Consider the following 16,502-nt stretch of genomic DNA (forward strand, 5'->3'; position numbering starts at 1 on the left):
TCCACAAGGAGCTAAGATATAGGGAAAAACAGACGGGTGTTGGGTGGATGTAGGGCAGGTGCATGCCTTGGATGCACCCCCCTCCCATATAAAGGGGAAGAAACTTTTTAACATTTCAACAATCCATAACAATTATACTTCAGATATTTAAGTATATTTCATATAAAGTTTGTAGGATAAAGACTAGAACAAAATAGATATTTATGCACTTCATGAACAAAGTTATAGTTGGGGGTAGAAGAATGGAAGGTACAAGGTGGAAGAAAGAGTACTGAAAGGAAGAGGCATGTTTTCCACTTAACCACAAACTGTTTGCTCATGTAAGCAAGGAAGAGTGAAATTGCCTAAGAAAAAATATTATAAAAACATGTATTATACATCTACACACATTTATGTATCCAGTTCCTTCTAAAATGTTTTCACTTGTTTTATTATAACTTTACATGTTGTATTAGCATTACCGTCTTTCTGCCCATTAGATGTGCCTACTGTTAAAATACATTAATTATGTATGGATAGCATTCTCACAATTAAACTTGCTGTCAATTTTTATTTCAGGGCCGCAGTAAGAAGGGCAAGAAGAAAATGCAGAAAGTTGATAGCAGCATCCTGGGCTTCAGTGTAACATCAGATGAGAGGATCAGTGCTGGTGAAAGGGTTGGCACTGATTGAAATAATTCCATCATCTCATCTCTTGAATTCCCTATTGTTGACATTATCCCTTCAGTGCCTTTCTTGTTTCCTCACTTGATGCAAGGTTTACTTGTCCTTAAGTGTAAAAAGCCTCACTTTGGTTGACACAGCAGTCATTGTCCCTTGTGCATAGCCTCTTCATGTTTGGTTTGCCATGCAGGAAGAGGAGTGGATGCTGAAATAATAAAGGAATCTTGTTTATATTTACCTGTGTACTGCAGACTCCACACATTGTCACAATACTTAGAGTACTTGTCCATGCGTCACAATACCTAGGTGATTTGTCCTTACTTCACATTACCATTAATATGGTAAATGATCTAGTTGGTGCAGGACTAATGGCAGTGTTTTATTCTTTTCTGGTACATGGTAAAGCAGTTTCAGACTGGAATCTATATTAGTAGGCATCCCTCCCTTTTCATTTCATCATAAGTTTCAAATGAAGGCTTTGTGAATTTAATGTTGCCATTTTCACATGTGAAAGGACCATACTAGATGAGTACTCATTTTGTGGGCAAAGGTTGTGCTTTGTTAACATCATTGAAAATTTTCATTTTGAACATGAATCATTGATAACTGGCAAGCAGTGATATACCAAAACAGATATTACTGAAAATGGAATATATATTACTTTTTTTTTTTTTTTTTTTTTTCTCTTTCTTTTTTTAATATTGAGACAAAGGTTGTGCACATTTTGTTCATGTAAGACTCAAAAGTTGAATCAATTTCTCCATGTTATGGATGGGTTCCACCGACGTGCAAGGCTGTTAGCAGTTTCTCATGTGTTTTACTTTGGTAAATGTTAGACAAAATCTATGGGTGAAAAATGTTGAGTGAAGGGAAATACAGATTTGACGAAGGAAAAGTGGGCTGTCCACCCACATTACTTAATGAGTATTGGAATGCTTGAAAATATGGTGAGGGTTGTACAGCTGAGGAAGAAAGGTCAATCCATTTATTTTGTTATTATTATTAATATTTATTTAATTTGTTTGTCTTTTATGTGTTATTATTATTTTTTTATTCATTTAAAGAAGTTATCACCAACATATGTCCATGTATCAGGTAAGTACCATTGTTCTGAATCAATTGCACATTATATCACAAGGCAGGCAGTAACTAATCTTCATATGAGGAGAGGCCCTTAATCCCTACAAAAATCAGGGGTAATTTGCTTTCTAACCAGAAAACTGAACTGAATTTCACATTTGACAAATGCAATTCCCTCCTCATGGTAATTCTTAGAAACACAGAGTCATCACTCCTCTACTCAGGCTCCCACAAAAATTATTTCAATAAATGAAAATTAGAGTTTGTTTAAAAGGTAGAGGTCACTTAGGCTCCCACAAAAATATTGCAATAAATGAAAATTGGAGTTCATGCAAAAGGTAAAGGTCACTTAAATATTACACTCAGACTAAGGTTACACACACACGCATGAATATGCAAGCTGAAATAATTAATGTTTCCAGTCACTGTTCAATATGGATGCAGAGTTTTAGGAAGAATAGGGTAAAGAAAACAAGTAGATTATAAACAAAATAACGTGGAAGTAAATTTTTAAGATTACTCAAGAAATTGGAATTAAGAAAATTTTCAGGGCCAGATGCAATCTGAGTTGGGTATTGAAGGAATGTAAAGAACAAGTACAATAGTGAATAAAGTACATCAATAGCATGCTCACTGGAAGAGGGGAAGATGCCTTTAGATTTTAAATCTGCAAATGTGGTACCAATATTCAAAGGAGGAAGCAAGGAAATAACACAATTATAGACCAGTGACCTTCACCAGTTTTGTAGCCAAAATATTTGAAAAATTTGTAGATAGATGGATGAAATATTTGGAGAAAGAATCTTGGTTGACAATCTATTTGGATTTCGAAAAGGAAAGTTGTGTGTCCAACTTGTTAAGTTTGAGGTTGGTTAGTGTGCTGCATGAGAGGAATGGGCAGGTTGTATATGCCTAGATTTAGTAAAGGCTGTTGACAAAGTACATCATAAAAGATTGATAGGGGAAATAATGGAAAGATGTACAAGAGCAGTAGTGAGAGATGAAAAGCTGGACTGGAGAAGCATGACTGGTGGGATACCTGAGGGGGTCAGTTCTGGCACCTGTAATGATAACCATTGTATATAAATAACTAGACAAATGAAATAGAAAGCTATGCAAGCTTATTTGCAGATGTAAAGATCATGTAGGAATTGTGAAACAAAGATTATTGCAAACTGCGGCAGGAAGGCCTAGATGAAATTTATGAATGGAACCAGGAGTGGGAAATTAATTTTAATAAAAAGAAATATACAATTTTTAAATTAGGCTAATGTAGAATAAATTATTCTGATAAGAAATTGATTAATAGGAAAGGCAAGGGAGGAAAAGGATTCAGAGATTTTAATCAAGGAAGATCTATTGCTAGAAAGTCATGATAAAGAAAATAATAGGAGGTACTTGTGTATTGTATCTTATTGTATCTTGTGTATTGTATCAAGGGCCTCTTCCCCATTATGTGAGAGGTAGCCAGCCAAGACATGTACCCATTCCACCCCTATTCCATCATCCATTTGTTTCCCATCTTAGACTCTCATGGATGAAAGGTCACCCTTGTCTCCTGCCCACTGTCTGGGTCAGAAGCAACACATCAAGACACAGCACAGCCACAACAAGGCCAACTACTTCATCTACATGGTAACCTTCCCTCCTCGTCCTATCACACAAAAAGAAAAAAAAAAAATAGAGACAAGGAGAAGTAACCTGGGACTACATCAAATTATTGTCCATACGCAACCATTCTCCACTCACACTATCCCATGCCTTCTCCCTTCCCTGTTCAACAGACATTCCCATTTTTTCTCAAAGCCCCTTTTATTATTCATCAATCTCAATTTCGGTCTTCCTTTCAAGTTCACTGCATCCACCTCTGCTTTCCACACTTTTTGCTAATCTTTCCTTATTCTTTCCATGTGCCCAAACCATCCCAATAATCATCATTCCTATCTGCCATTTACCTATCTACCTCTGCTCTCCTCCTCATTTCATTTCTTATTCTATCCACCCTCATAATCCTCACCATACTTCTTGGACACTTCATCTCACACACTTTGAAATTTCTCTCCCTCTTAAATTCCAAGTCTACACCCAATACAGTGTCATAGGCACAATCACCCTTTCATATAAATTTCTCTTTGTATTCATTTCCAGATTCACTTTCTGTTCACCCAAGATATTTACTTGTTTTCCTTACTCTGCAGTTTATCTCCACCCCTATTCCTCCATTTCCTACTGTATGTGGCTCTAAATACTTAAAACAATCCACATCCTCTAACCTCTCACCTCTAAGACTTACCTCCAATTTACTGCCACCTTCTCCCCTTTTACATTTCTTTACCTTGCTTTACCCATATTTATCTTCAACTCCCTCTTATCACACACCTTCCCAAACTCCATCACTAACTGCGTTAGACTCTCCTCTTATCCACAAGTACACTGTCATCATCAAGCAACAACTGGCTCACCTATTCCTCAACCATCTCAAATCCCCTGCCCATTGCCCTCATGTTTACCTCACGTACCACCCCATCCATGTACATATTGAATAACCATGGTGAAATAAAACTACCCTGATGCAGCCCCACTTTCACCTCAAACCTCTCACTCTCATCATTTCCAAAACTAATACAAGCTCTACTATCCATTTATGTACCAATAGGCTTCTTCCTTCATGTGAAAATCAACACCGTGTGAGATCGAAACCTTTATTGGTTTCGATCTCACACGGTGTTGATTTTCACAGTCTTGTCGGCTTTTGCCTTGTGTTTCAATTCTTCCTCCATATAAAGGAGACAGCTAACCAAGGCATACACCCACCACCGTCTCCCCTCCTTATTAGTTCTTTGTGGATAAAGGGTCATCCCTGTCTCCTCCCTTTAACAGCCTCCTTGCCCCATATATCTCCAATACCTCCCACAATACTTTTTTGTATTCCCTGTCATCATAATCTTTCTCCAAATCTATAAAGGCCCAAAATGAAATATCCCTACCTTTTGACAAAAATTTCTTGCAATACCCTCCCATATGCCTTTCCAATTATGCTTAACAAAATGATCTCTGAAACTACCACATTCACATTTGTCCTCTTTTCCTTTGTAAAGTGGAATACAAGCACTTATCCAGTCCTCTGACACACTCCCCTAGACTCTTCCCTCTCTGAGACACACATTAAACAATGTTACTAGCCAGTCCACTATAATTGTGCCTCCCAATTTGAGACTGCAGGAAAGAATAGCTTCCCACATAGAGTGATAGATATCTGGAACAAACTGTATGAGAAAACAGTGACTACAAAAACTATACAAGAATTTAAGATCAAACTGGATGGTGAAAGATACAAAAGTGGGTCACTATGAGTATAGCTCTCTTCCTGTAAAATACAACTAGGTTGATACACCTCGTGGTGCAGTGGTTAGAGTTCCCGCCTGCCACTACAGTGGTCCAGGTTTGAATCCTGCCCAGGGCTGAAATAATTTCAGTATCACTGTGCTGTGGGTTGTTACTCCAACTCTCGTGGGCAGGGAGTTGGGGGTGTGTGTGCATGTAAGGTCACAATATTACCCATAGATCAGTCATACGAGCTCTGAGCTCTCATCTGGGCGGTTAATAACTGTCAATCACAAGTCCGACGTGATCCAAGACCATGGTGAATCACAGATTCATGCATACTCAAAGTATGATAGTTTGAGAATAACTGTATAGACTAAGTTGGAACCAAACATTAATTTGAAGATGGGCATGATAAATCACAAAGTAATAGAATCCCATGAACATTTTTCCTTTCATATATTATAATTAGGTTAACGCACTCGCTCTTACACAATATTCCCATGGAGCCAAGAATGGAAAATTAAATTTGGTGCCAAAAATTGCAAAGTATTGGAAATGGTCAGCAGCTAAACTTTAAAAGATTATCTTTGAATTACCTCTTGGGAAGTGAGCTTATTACAAAAGCAGAAGAGGAGAAAGATTTGGGAGTGTTGATAAAAGACAACCTCTCGCTGAGAGATAGAAAGACGGGTCACCATGAGTATAGCTCCCTTCCCGTATAATACAACTAGGTAAATACAGGCATATCAGAAGATTGTGGGAGAGAGACAGAGACTGCTGCCTAAGATTAAAATGGCATTTCACTATATGGATGAAGAGATGATAAAAAAATGAGAAACCTTGATCCGTCCAAGACTAGAAAGTGCATCAGTGTAATGGTCCCCACACAAATTGAAGAATAGAAGCAAGATCAAAGATCAAGAGTACAAAGGGTAGCAGCCAAGCTGGTTCTCAATCTAGCGGATAGATAATATAAGGAGAAACTAAAATCACTGGATCTGCCAATGTCGAAAGAAAAAAGAAAGATATAGTATTCATGTCGATAAGGGGATTGGCTGCATTGACTGAAAATTTTTTAAGATTAGGGGTGGTAGGGCTTTAGTAGGTCATGATAACAAATTGAGAAAAGATGTGAAGAAACACGTTTTCCATATGGATGCATAAATACTTGGAATAGCTTAGGTGATATAGCCTAATCTGGAGCAATGCATGAATTAAAATATAAGCATGGTAATTGGAAAAGAAGGATACAACCTAGTTTGGAACCATACATGAATATGAGGCTAGGTATGATGAATTGGAGAGAAAGGGACAAAGCCCCATAAGGATCTGGCTCTAATAATAATACTCTTTAACCTCTTCATCCATTATAGTTGCTTTACTTTGAATTTCCAAGTTGAACATTAGTTTGGTTATATTATCATCTCTCCATCTGCACCTTTTACCTTTTCTTCTGTACTCGATTCATCTCCCCTTCCTCTCAATTTCCTTCCAAAACATCTTTTTATTACATACATATACCAAAGGCTTTTCCCCCCTTACATGGGGGGTAGCCAAAAAGAGAAAGGCATAGAAACCACTCCCACCCATTCCATTCCCTACATATTCCACTCCCCTCCACCCTCCTCCCTCCCTCTTATCTTGGCACCTCCTGGATGATGGGTCATCTGTGCATCCTGTCCACTGCCCTGGGTCAGAAGCAGTGTCGCAAGACACAGCACATCCACAGCAAGGCTGTTTCATAAAATCGGTGACCCCCCCCCCTCTCCATCCTCTCATGCAGAAAAGGAGAAGACGGGGAGAAGTCCCTTCAGGCCGCATCAAATTTTTTCTCATACATACTTCCTCAGCCCCCATCCCCCACCCACTCCCCCTCATGCATCACAGCATCATCCATACAAACCCCTCTCCATTCTCCCCTATCTTCTTTCCTCTCCCATCCTTCCTCAACAGACATTCCTCTCTTTTATAATGCCCCTTTCACCCCATCCATCCATCTCATCCTAGGACACCCCCTCATATTCACTCCTACCTCTGCCTTCCACACCTCTTTTACTAATCTTTCTTCACTCATTCTTTCCATGTGTCCAAACCATCCTAATACTCTTTCATCAACCCTATCTCCCAGTTCCCTTTCCACCCCTGTTCTCCTCCTCACCTCCTCATTTCTCACTCTATTTAGCCTAGTAACCCCTATCATACTTCTCAGACATTTCATCTCGAACACATTCAAACTCCTCTCTTATGTTCCATGTTTCTGCCCTGTACAGTGCTGTTGGCACAATCACTCTTTCATATAACCTCCTCTTAGCATCCATTCCCAGATGTCTTATTTCTCATTACACTTTTTAATCCACCAAGGCATTTACTCACTTCTCTCAATCTGCATTCTCCTCCACCCCCACTCCTCCCTTTCCTGCCACATTCGCACCCAAGTATCTGAAAGTATCCACTTCCAGTCTCTCACCCTTAATGCTCACTTCCAGCCTGCTGTCACTCTCTCCTCTTGTACATCTCATCACCTTACTTTTGCCCACATTTATCTTCAGCTTCCTTCTTTCACACACCTTCTCAAACTCTGTCACACTTCCTCAATCCCTCCTCTGACCCTGCTACAAGCACAGTGTCGTCAGCAAACAACAACTGGCTTATTTCCCACTTTTCTCCATTTTCTTTAACCATCTCCAACCCCTGACCCACTACCCTTGCATTCACCTCTCGTACCACCCCATCCATGTATAGATTGAACAGCCACTAAACCTAGAACACATCAAAGTTCTTACATATACAGATGACCAAACAATATTGGCTCAGCTTCACCATGACTCATCAATACCACATTCTTATTTTCTGATCTTTTACTCTACAATAGAACTTTTACTGCTTTGCTCTCTTAAAATTTTCCATGGCTTCATCAGCTAGCTCTTTTGTTTTTATTTGATCATCTTCTGTTGCAACCATCCTTACAAAAATGCTAGAAACCACCACTGGTTGTACAACAAAAATCCAGCAGTCTGGAAAAAAGGACATACAGTCTCTGCATTAAAACCAACCTACCAGAAAACCTGGCATCCTACAGACGAAAAGATATATTCAGTGTAGCTATATCCACTATATTCAAAGTAATGGAAAGACTAGTCATAGAAAGAAGCATGACAAAATTTCCCACCTCAAACCAACATGGATCCAACCAAGGAGGACCACTCCATCAACACACTTCTCACAAACATCACACATGTGCTGGAAGAATCTAACAATAAAAAGGAGTGTTACAGTAACAATAGTCATAAGCAAATCATTTGACGAAGTTCTCTGGCACAAAATATAAAAAAAATGTACAGTCATCTACAACAGTAAGAAGTATTTAACAAATTCCGTAGTGGCTGGAAGATAATAACCCAAAACAACAAATAGCTATAAAAGATTGAACAATTGAGTACCTCAGGGATCAGTACTCTCACTTGCATTATTTATCTTCACAAGTGATATCCCCACACTAGATCCAGATCATAACACCAAAATCTTCAACTATATACCTACAAAATAGCTGCTAAGAACACCCAAGCTTAGCTAGATAACAAGAACAATCATCATCAATTGAGCGCATACACTGGGAGGTGCATTGCTTCTCTCATACACTGTCACCTATCCCCACAGTTTCTCTAAGCAAGTTCCCATGCAACCACCCTTCCCATTCCAATTAGCAGGTTTGATTGACATGCCCCAGCCACGAGTTCTGTGGGCACCCCCTTTGTTTCATCCATCAAGGGTCTCTCTTATGGAAATAATCCTGTGGGTGGGAGCAACATCAGGGAAATGTGCCACATGTCCATGCAGCTGGAGTTGACATTTATAGATTATGCTGACAATAGGCCTAGACTGGGATCAACATCGGAAATGTGCCACATGTCCATGCAGCTGGAGTTGACATTTATAGCTGACAATAGGCCTAGACTGAGTGTCACAGAACAGTGGTTTGATACATAGTCATTCCAGTGGCACCCCATGATTCTCCTAAAGCACTTGGTACCAAAAATATCAAGACACCTTCAATTCAGCAGTGTCTATTTCTCGGCCATACTGCAAGACCAGGAGCACAAGTAACTTAAAAATTCAGAACTTAGTCCTGCATAAATACCATATACTCTGGTTTAGCAAGTCCATAACACCATGGGCACTGGCAATCCTACAAAGGACATGGGTTAGAAAAAATAGAATGGAGGCTTCCCCTCAGAAATCATCAGTGGCATTGCTCACTCCAGCTAATGATGAATCAAAGAACCATCCAGTTGTAAAATTAAAAGGCAAACTTCCATTGAAAAAGAACCCTAAATTCCTAGTCCTTACTTGTTACTTGTGAAACTCAATGAGGAAATACAAGTACTAAGATCGGTAGCAAATGCAGGATTTGTTCAGCAAAATGAAACTTTAATCATGGTCGATAAACACTTGTTAAGAACCACACTCATTGATGCTTCTACAGCATGGTTCCCAGTTGTCCAAAATAAAGTACACTTGGGTCTCTTAATCAAGTGCTTGCCAGCTGTCACTTGTGCAGATGTTTGGGCCCAGGACATAAACCAACTTCAGGAATTGGTGGCGTTTTATGTCCAGGGCCCAAACATCTGCACAAGTGGTGGTAGGTAAGTGTTGGATTAAGAGATCTAGGTGTATTGAGAATAGTTGATATAGCAAAACAACTGCAATAGAACATTGCATACAGAAACCTAAAATCCTCCCCAGAGAATATCATGTGAATATTGTATGTAGACAGTTCTATGAAAGAGACCTTTGTTCTACTCACCTGTCTAGATCACACAAGCACAACTAACTGAATGCAACAAGAAGTTTGCAATGCCAGAATACTACTCAAACATGTACAACAACTTACCACACCATTAAACACATTTAGGTCACAAAATATGTAGATCATGCACCAAACATGTTACCCGATCAAACCCCTCCAGATGTCATCCCCAGGGCAAAAAAAATCCTGCCTCAGAGAAGCAAGAACCATACTAGCATGATGACATTCAGGTCACTATCCAGCATTAAACTCTAACTCTTCCAACACAGAAGATGCTTGGCCACAGAAACAAACTGGCCTAGACATTCACAGAGAAGATACCAAATACCTCATACTATCCTGCCTCACCCAAACCATGCCCAAATAACAACACAGTATTTCTTCCTTGAGGCCAGTTTGGTAGCTGTTACCAGTTACCTGGGAGCCATGGGTCTCCTGCAAGAGACATTTAGTCTAACAGAATGGTTGTTATCTCCTTACCTAAATATTCTTAAACTTGTCCTTGCTAATTTCCATTTGTTACCAGTTATTTCTATTGCTAACCTTTTATAAGATTTAATTATGCCTAGTTGAAATATGTATCCCATTCCACCCTACATCCATGACATGTTTGTTTTCATCTATTACAACTTTACCAATAAGTTTTATTTCTTATTATTTGTTATTAGTATTATCAAGCCTTATTACTCTTGTTACTTCTTACATTGCATTTTCCTGTTCTTCATTCGTCCTGGTGCTCATTTTGTTATTACAATTAATGGTATTGATTACTCAACCCACTGTCTCTCATATCTGGCTTCAACTTCATGTATGGTTCCAACTTGTTCTATATCCCTATTTTACTATTATCATATTTGGATGTGAATTTATGTATTGTTCCAGTTTGTGTGTGTGTGTGTGTATTTACCTAGTTGTATTTTATGGGATGGGGAGCTGTGCTCGTGGTGAGCAGTCTTTGTATTTTGCAACATCTAGTTCTTAAATTCATGTATGGTGTTCGCACACACTATTGTTTCGTCCAATGTGTTCCAGACATCCACCACTCTGTGTGGAATTTTTTTTTTAACAAATCTCTTGTATAACTGTCCTTTTTGAGTTTCTTTTCATGCCCCCTTGTCTTTCTTCTATCCCAATTTAAAAAGTTCTCTGTCAAGGACTTCCATGCCTTTCATAATTCTATAAATAGCCAACAGATCACCTCTTTCCCTTCTTTGTTCCAGGGTTAGCAATTCCAGTTTGGACAGTCTTTGCTCATATGTCTGTGTCTGTGTGTATGTGTTTGTGTGTGATTCACCATGGTCTTGGATCACACATTGGATTTGTGATTGACAGATGTTACCCTCCCGAATGAGAACTTAGAGCTATATGGCTCAGTCACTGGGTAATGCTGTAACCTTACACACATACACCAACCCTGGAACAAAGTAGAGAAAGAGGTGATTGCTAACCATCTACAGAGATATGAGAGATGGACATTCTTGATAGAGATAACTTACTAAAGTGGGACAGAAGAAAAACAGGAGAGCACGAGAAGAAACTTAAGGACAGTTACAGAAGAGACCTGAAAAAGAATAGCTTCCCACACAGAGTGATAGATATCTGGAACAAACTGAATGAGGAAACAGTGAGTGCTAAAACTATACAAGATTTTAAGAACAAACTAAATGCAGAAAGATACAAAAGTGGGTCACTACGAGCATAGCCCTCCCTTAAAATACAACTAGGTAAATATACATGCATGCAACAACAAAGATGGCACCAACACTTTTAGAATTGACATATGAGCAAAGATTGTCCAAACTGGAACTACCAACCCTGGAACAAAGAAGAGAAAGAGATCTACTGGCCATTTACAGAATCATGAAAGGCATGGAAGTCCTTGACAGAGAAGATTTATTAAAGTGCGATAAAAGAAAAACAAGAGGATATAAAAATAAATTCAAATAGGATAGTTATAGAAGAAATCTGAATAAGAATAGTTTCCCATACAGAGTAGTGGATGTCTGGAATAAATTGGATGAGGCAGCAGTGTGTGCAAAAACCATACAAGAATTTAAGAACAAACTAGATGCTGAAAGGTACAAAGACGGGTCACTACGAGCATAGCTCCTTTCCCGTATAATATAACTAGGTAAATACACACAGTACTGGCTCCAATAATGTTTGCTATGTATGTAAATGACATGGATGAAGGTGTAGAATGTTACCTGAACTTTGCAGATTATGCAAAACTACTAAAGAAAGTAAATATGGAAAAAGATTGTGAATTGCTACAGAGAAATCTGGACAAGGTCTGGGAATGGAGTCAGAAGTGGGAAGTGGGCTTCAACATTAAGAAATGTATAATGGAATTTAGAAAAAGTAAAAAAAGAATATCAGGACAATATAAAATTGATGCAAAAGAAGTAAAGAAAGTTGGCTCGGAAAAGGACCTAGGAGTAATCATCACCAAAGACATGTCCCCAGATAAGCACATAAACAAAATAGAGAAACCTACAATTTACTAAGATCAATAAAGGTGGCTTTAATTACTTGGATGAGGTAATGGTAAAGAAAATACTAGTCAGATTGACAAGACCAAGATTGGAGTACGCAGTGACACTATGGACACATAGTACAAAAAAGAATATAAGGAAAATAGAATCCAAAGAGCAACGACAAAGATGGCCCCAACACTTTCAAAATTGACATACGAACAAAGATTGTCAAAACTGGAACAAAGAAGAGAAAGAGGCAATCTATTGGCCATTTACAGGATCATGAATGGCATAGAAGTCCTTGACAGAGAAGACCTATTTAAGTGGAATAGAAAAAAAACAAGGGGACATGAAAAGAAACTCAAAAGGGATAGTTATACAAGGGATCGGGGAAAAAAAAAAAAGCTTTCCACACAGAGTGGTGAATGTCTGGAACAAATAAGACAGAACAATAGTGTATGCAAACACCATACATAAATTTAAGAACAAAACTAGATGTTGCAAGATACAAAGACTGTACTACATGCATAGCTCCCCTTCCTGTATAATACAACTAGGTAAATACACACAAGCACACACAACTTCTTGCCCATCAGAGTTGGAGTGCCATACTGCAGTGCAGCTATGCTAAATTTTTTCAGTCTTGAATGGGACTTGAACTCTGCTGAATTAGCAGTCAAGAATACCACTGCACTACCAAGCAGTTGCATGTGTGTATTTACCTAGTATTTACCTAGTTGTATTATATGGGAATGGGAGCTATGCTTGTAGTGACCGATCTTTGCATCTCTCAGCATCTAGTTTGTTCTTAAATTCTTGTATGGTGTTTGCACACACTATTTTTTCGTTGAATTTGTTCCAGACATCCACTACTCTGTGGAAAACTTTTTTTTTCATGTGTATATATATATATGTTCACATGGATATATTTTTATATGCATGTGTATAATATATATATACAAATCCATGCGTGTATACATTTCTCTACTGAAATTAGTTATCACTTGAAAATTATTTTTTTCATGAAGGAAGATTCCCAGTAGCTGTGATACCATGGTAATTCTTATATACTAATGGATACAAACACAGTAGTCCCTTTTTTCATGATTTATACATTAGGGGTGCCAGATGTGTAAATTGAGACTCTCATGACAAAACATATCTAATGTGTAATTTGGTTTTTTTACCTTACGAGATTCAGTGCTTTAATCTTAGAAATTCTCTGATGTTATTCAGAGAAATGATCTGAAACTGTATGTCGTGGAACAATTTTTAATATCTATAGTCTTATATCAGAAATTGTGTATGATGTATGGAGAAAATATTTATTTATTCTATCATTATCTAAAGAATTTGAATCTATTGCTCATGAACACTGTCACCCCAGTGTCTGGTTTCATTGATGATTAACCATTCCAGGATATTCATTCACATTTTTTTTTTCCTTCCCTTCTTCTTTCTTTCTCCAGTCATTCTTACTACTTTCCTTTCATGTGTTGCCACGGCTTTCAAATGTTCTGACTGATATACTAGGTACACTAATGGGAATTAACACTACTCCCAACTTCTCCATTGATTTCTATGTCCTGGAGGGATGTATCTTTTTCCTGTTCCTCAAATCCCCACTGGATTTGTGTTGATCTCACCTCATGCCCATGGCATACATCTTCATTGTACCCATAACATAAAAGACCTTAGTTTTACATTTCTGGCTCTCTCCCCAGCATTGCAAATCAACCCCAAGGTATTTACATTCCTCACCTTCTTCATTACATTCGTGGTGACTTAGTTCTCCACCTTTCTCGATGCACTTGTATGAACTGTCTTTTCCTATTATTTTCATAGTGATCATTACTGTGTCATTATATCTGCATGGTTATCCAACCCTCAGTTTAGTTCTTGTTCATTATTATACTTAAGTTGACTTTAGCTACTTACATGTTGCTGCCCAATACCATGACATTCTCAATAACTTCTCTATAACCCGTCACATTCCGCATCATCCATTGCCCTTGCACATCCATGTATTTTCCAGCTATATTAGATTCACCTTTTCCATCACCCACTAGCATTCATATTATCTTTCACTTCATACCAAAATATTTACTTTGTTTTAAAACCAGTCCATACACATATTGTCATCCATTCAAATATACAACTCTTCACCATCACATCTTGAAAGTAATCTTCACCTTACCTTTGTGGGCTTTCATATTGCAAAACTGTAATGATTTCCATCATCTCCCTGATAATCTGTTTAGATTCCCACAATATATATGGATATTTCAAGAAAACATTCAATGTCTTCCTTATAATGCTGATAGTAAAAGAAAGAAAAAATATTGTTAATTAAGTATCCAGAAGTGTCAATGGTTGAACCATTTCTAGGGTACACTGGTGGTACCTTCAGTGGGTAAAAGAAATTAAAACCTCTGGGAGGACTTAAAAGGCTTTGCTCATGCATGAAAGCTATGGGAAAAAATTAAACTTGAGCTTTGTATAAACATGTTCCTTTTGTTACCATGATACTGGTTCTTGTATGCAGGATAATGTTGCTTGCCAGTTCCAATTGTATGGAAGCACTGCCACAATTTTTTAGAGTTCCTTGCCCTCTTGCCATTTTCATGTAGTGCAATGGTTGTAAACTGGAAACTAAAACACATTTGGTGATTTTTATGTTACTTGTTGCTTTTGTACTTACTTCCTAGGTACAAGCTTTAAGAATACCAATCAACACCTCTCAGTGCAGTAGTGTAACCCCAATGGTATTTACTATGCAGTTTGTAAAATGCCAGCTTCAAGAATTTTTCCAAAAGATTTTCCCATGAATTATTATTATTATTATTGTTATTATTTTCTTTCTTCCTTTCTTCAGTTGCCTTGTGAAATGTAAGGCTGAAGCAGTTTACAGTTGATTTGCCATATCAAAGTGCATGGCAATGCAATGTGGTACTCATTGATAACGGGAGAGACTGGAAAAATCCCAGGTATACTGGTTGTAGTGAATTATCCTTGCCCACGCCACACAGACTGTGAGCCACTACTTAATGTAGCGGTGAAGCCAAACATTTTGGCTCTGTGGATACATTGGTGCTCAACTTTCCAGAGGTACTGGAACTTTAATAGTAAAAATGTGAAATTGTTGCTTAGTCTTTCATTTACCTTTAACTAGATAAAATCTGAATTTGCTACAATATTTCAATAAAATACTCACTGAAGCTACACACCTCCATTCATTTCCCAGGGCTGAAATGATTTCAGCACCACTGCACTGTGAGTTGGCACTCCAACTCTTGTGGGCAAGGAATTGGGGTGTGTGTATTTACCTGGTTGTATTTTGCAGGAAGGGGAGCTATGCTCGTGGTGTCCCTCCTTTGTATTTCACAGTGTCTAGTTTGCTTTTAAACTCGTGAAAGGTTTTGCACATACTATTTCATTATCCAGTTTGTTCCAAGTGTGTGTAAGGTCACAGACCCACAGATTGGGTAGGCTATACATGAGCTCTGAGCTCTAAGCCAGGAGGGAAATAGCTGTCAATCATGAGTCCAACATGTGATCCAAGGCCATGATGAATCACTTAGAGTCAGGAAAGACAACAGTTAATAGAAAACTGGACACGACTCTTAACATTGAAATATAACAGTGCAATCATCCCTCACCATATCGCGATTCACTCTTCAAGGACTCTATACAACAAGGATTTTTCTCGTTAGTATATATAAAATAAAATTGTAGGATTCTGCAGCCTATTGGTATTTTTATTTTTTTAGATTTTGATTATTTTGTAAGAACCATTTTCTAGCCAAAAAAAATTAATAACATAAATGGAAATGTAACGCATTTGAAATAAAATACTATAGATGAGTAAAGAAAGAATAGTGCATATGGAAAATAAAGCTTGGGCTGCTCAAGGTAATTTGCCAGAATATTTTGTATGTGGCAATATAAATATAATACATTAATTAAAACATATATTAAAAGAATCCACACATGAGAATAAAAGGGAAGAGTTATGCAGAATGTGAGAAGAAACAATGGTTGTGTTGGCAGTGAGTGAAAATAAGTTGAAAGGAATGGACGAGTGTGAGGATAGGAGGTTTTCAGGAGTGAAGAGAGGATGAGGGAGAGGAGTGGCTATAATAGTGAAG

The 16,502-nt window shown here is 38.0% G+C and overlaps 1 protein-coding gene across 9 annotated transcripts in view; it reads left to right on the plus strand.

Annotated features, from left to right (window-relative positions):
- Positions 1 to 15,498, plus strand: part of Gyf (GIGYF family protein Gyf) — a 136,353-nt gene extending 120,855 nt beyond the window's left edge. For 8 of the 9 annotated variants that reach the window (XM_076197376.1, XM_076197351.1, XM_076197386.1 and 5 more), the window contains one exon: positions 559 to 15,498. In XM_076197376.1, the coding sequence (XP_076053491.1) occupies positions 559 to 672 (114 nt within the window). In that variant the 3' untranslated portion in view covers positions 673 to 15,498. The remainder of the gene's footprint in view (positions 1 to 558) is intronic. The other variant, XR_012967115.1, reaches the window with a different exon arrangement.
- The last annotated feature ends 1,004 nt before the right edge of the window (positions 15,499 to 16,502 follow it).

This window comes from Oratosquilla oratoria, chromosome 1 (assembly GCF_046742065.1).
Source record: "Oratosquilla oratoria isolate Oo_2021 chromosome 1, ASM4674206v1, whole genome shotgun sequence".
NCBI classification, from domain to species: domain Eukaryota; kingdom Metazoa; phylum Arthropoda; class Malacostraca; order Stomatopoda; family Squillidae; genus Oratosquilla; species Oratosquilla oratoria.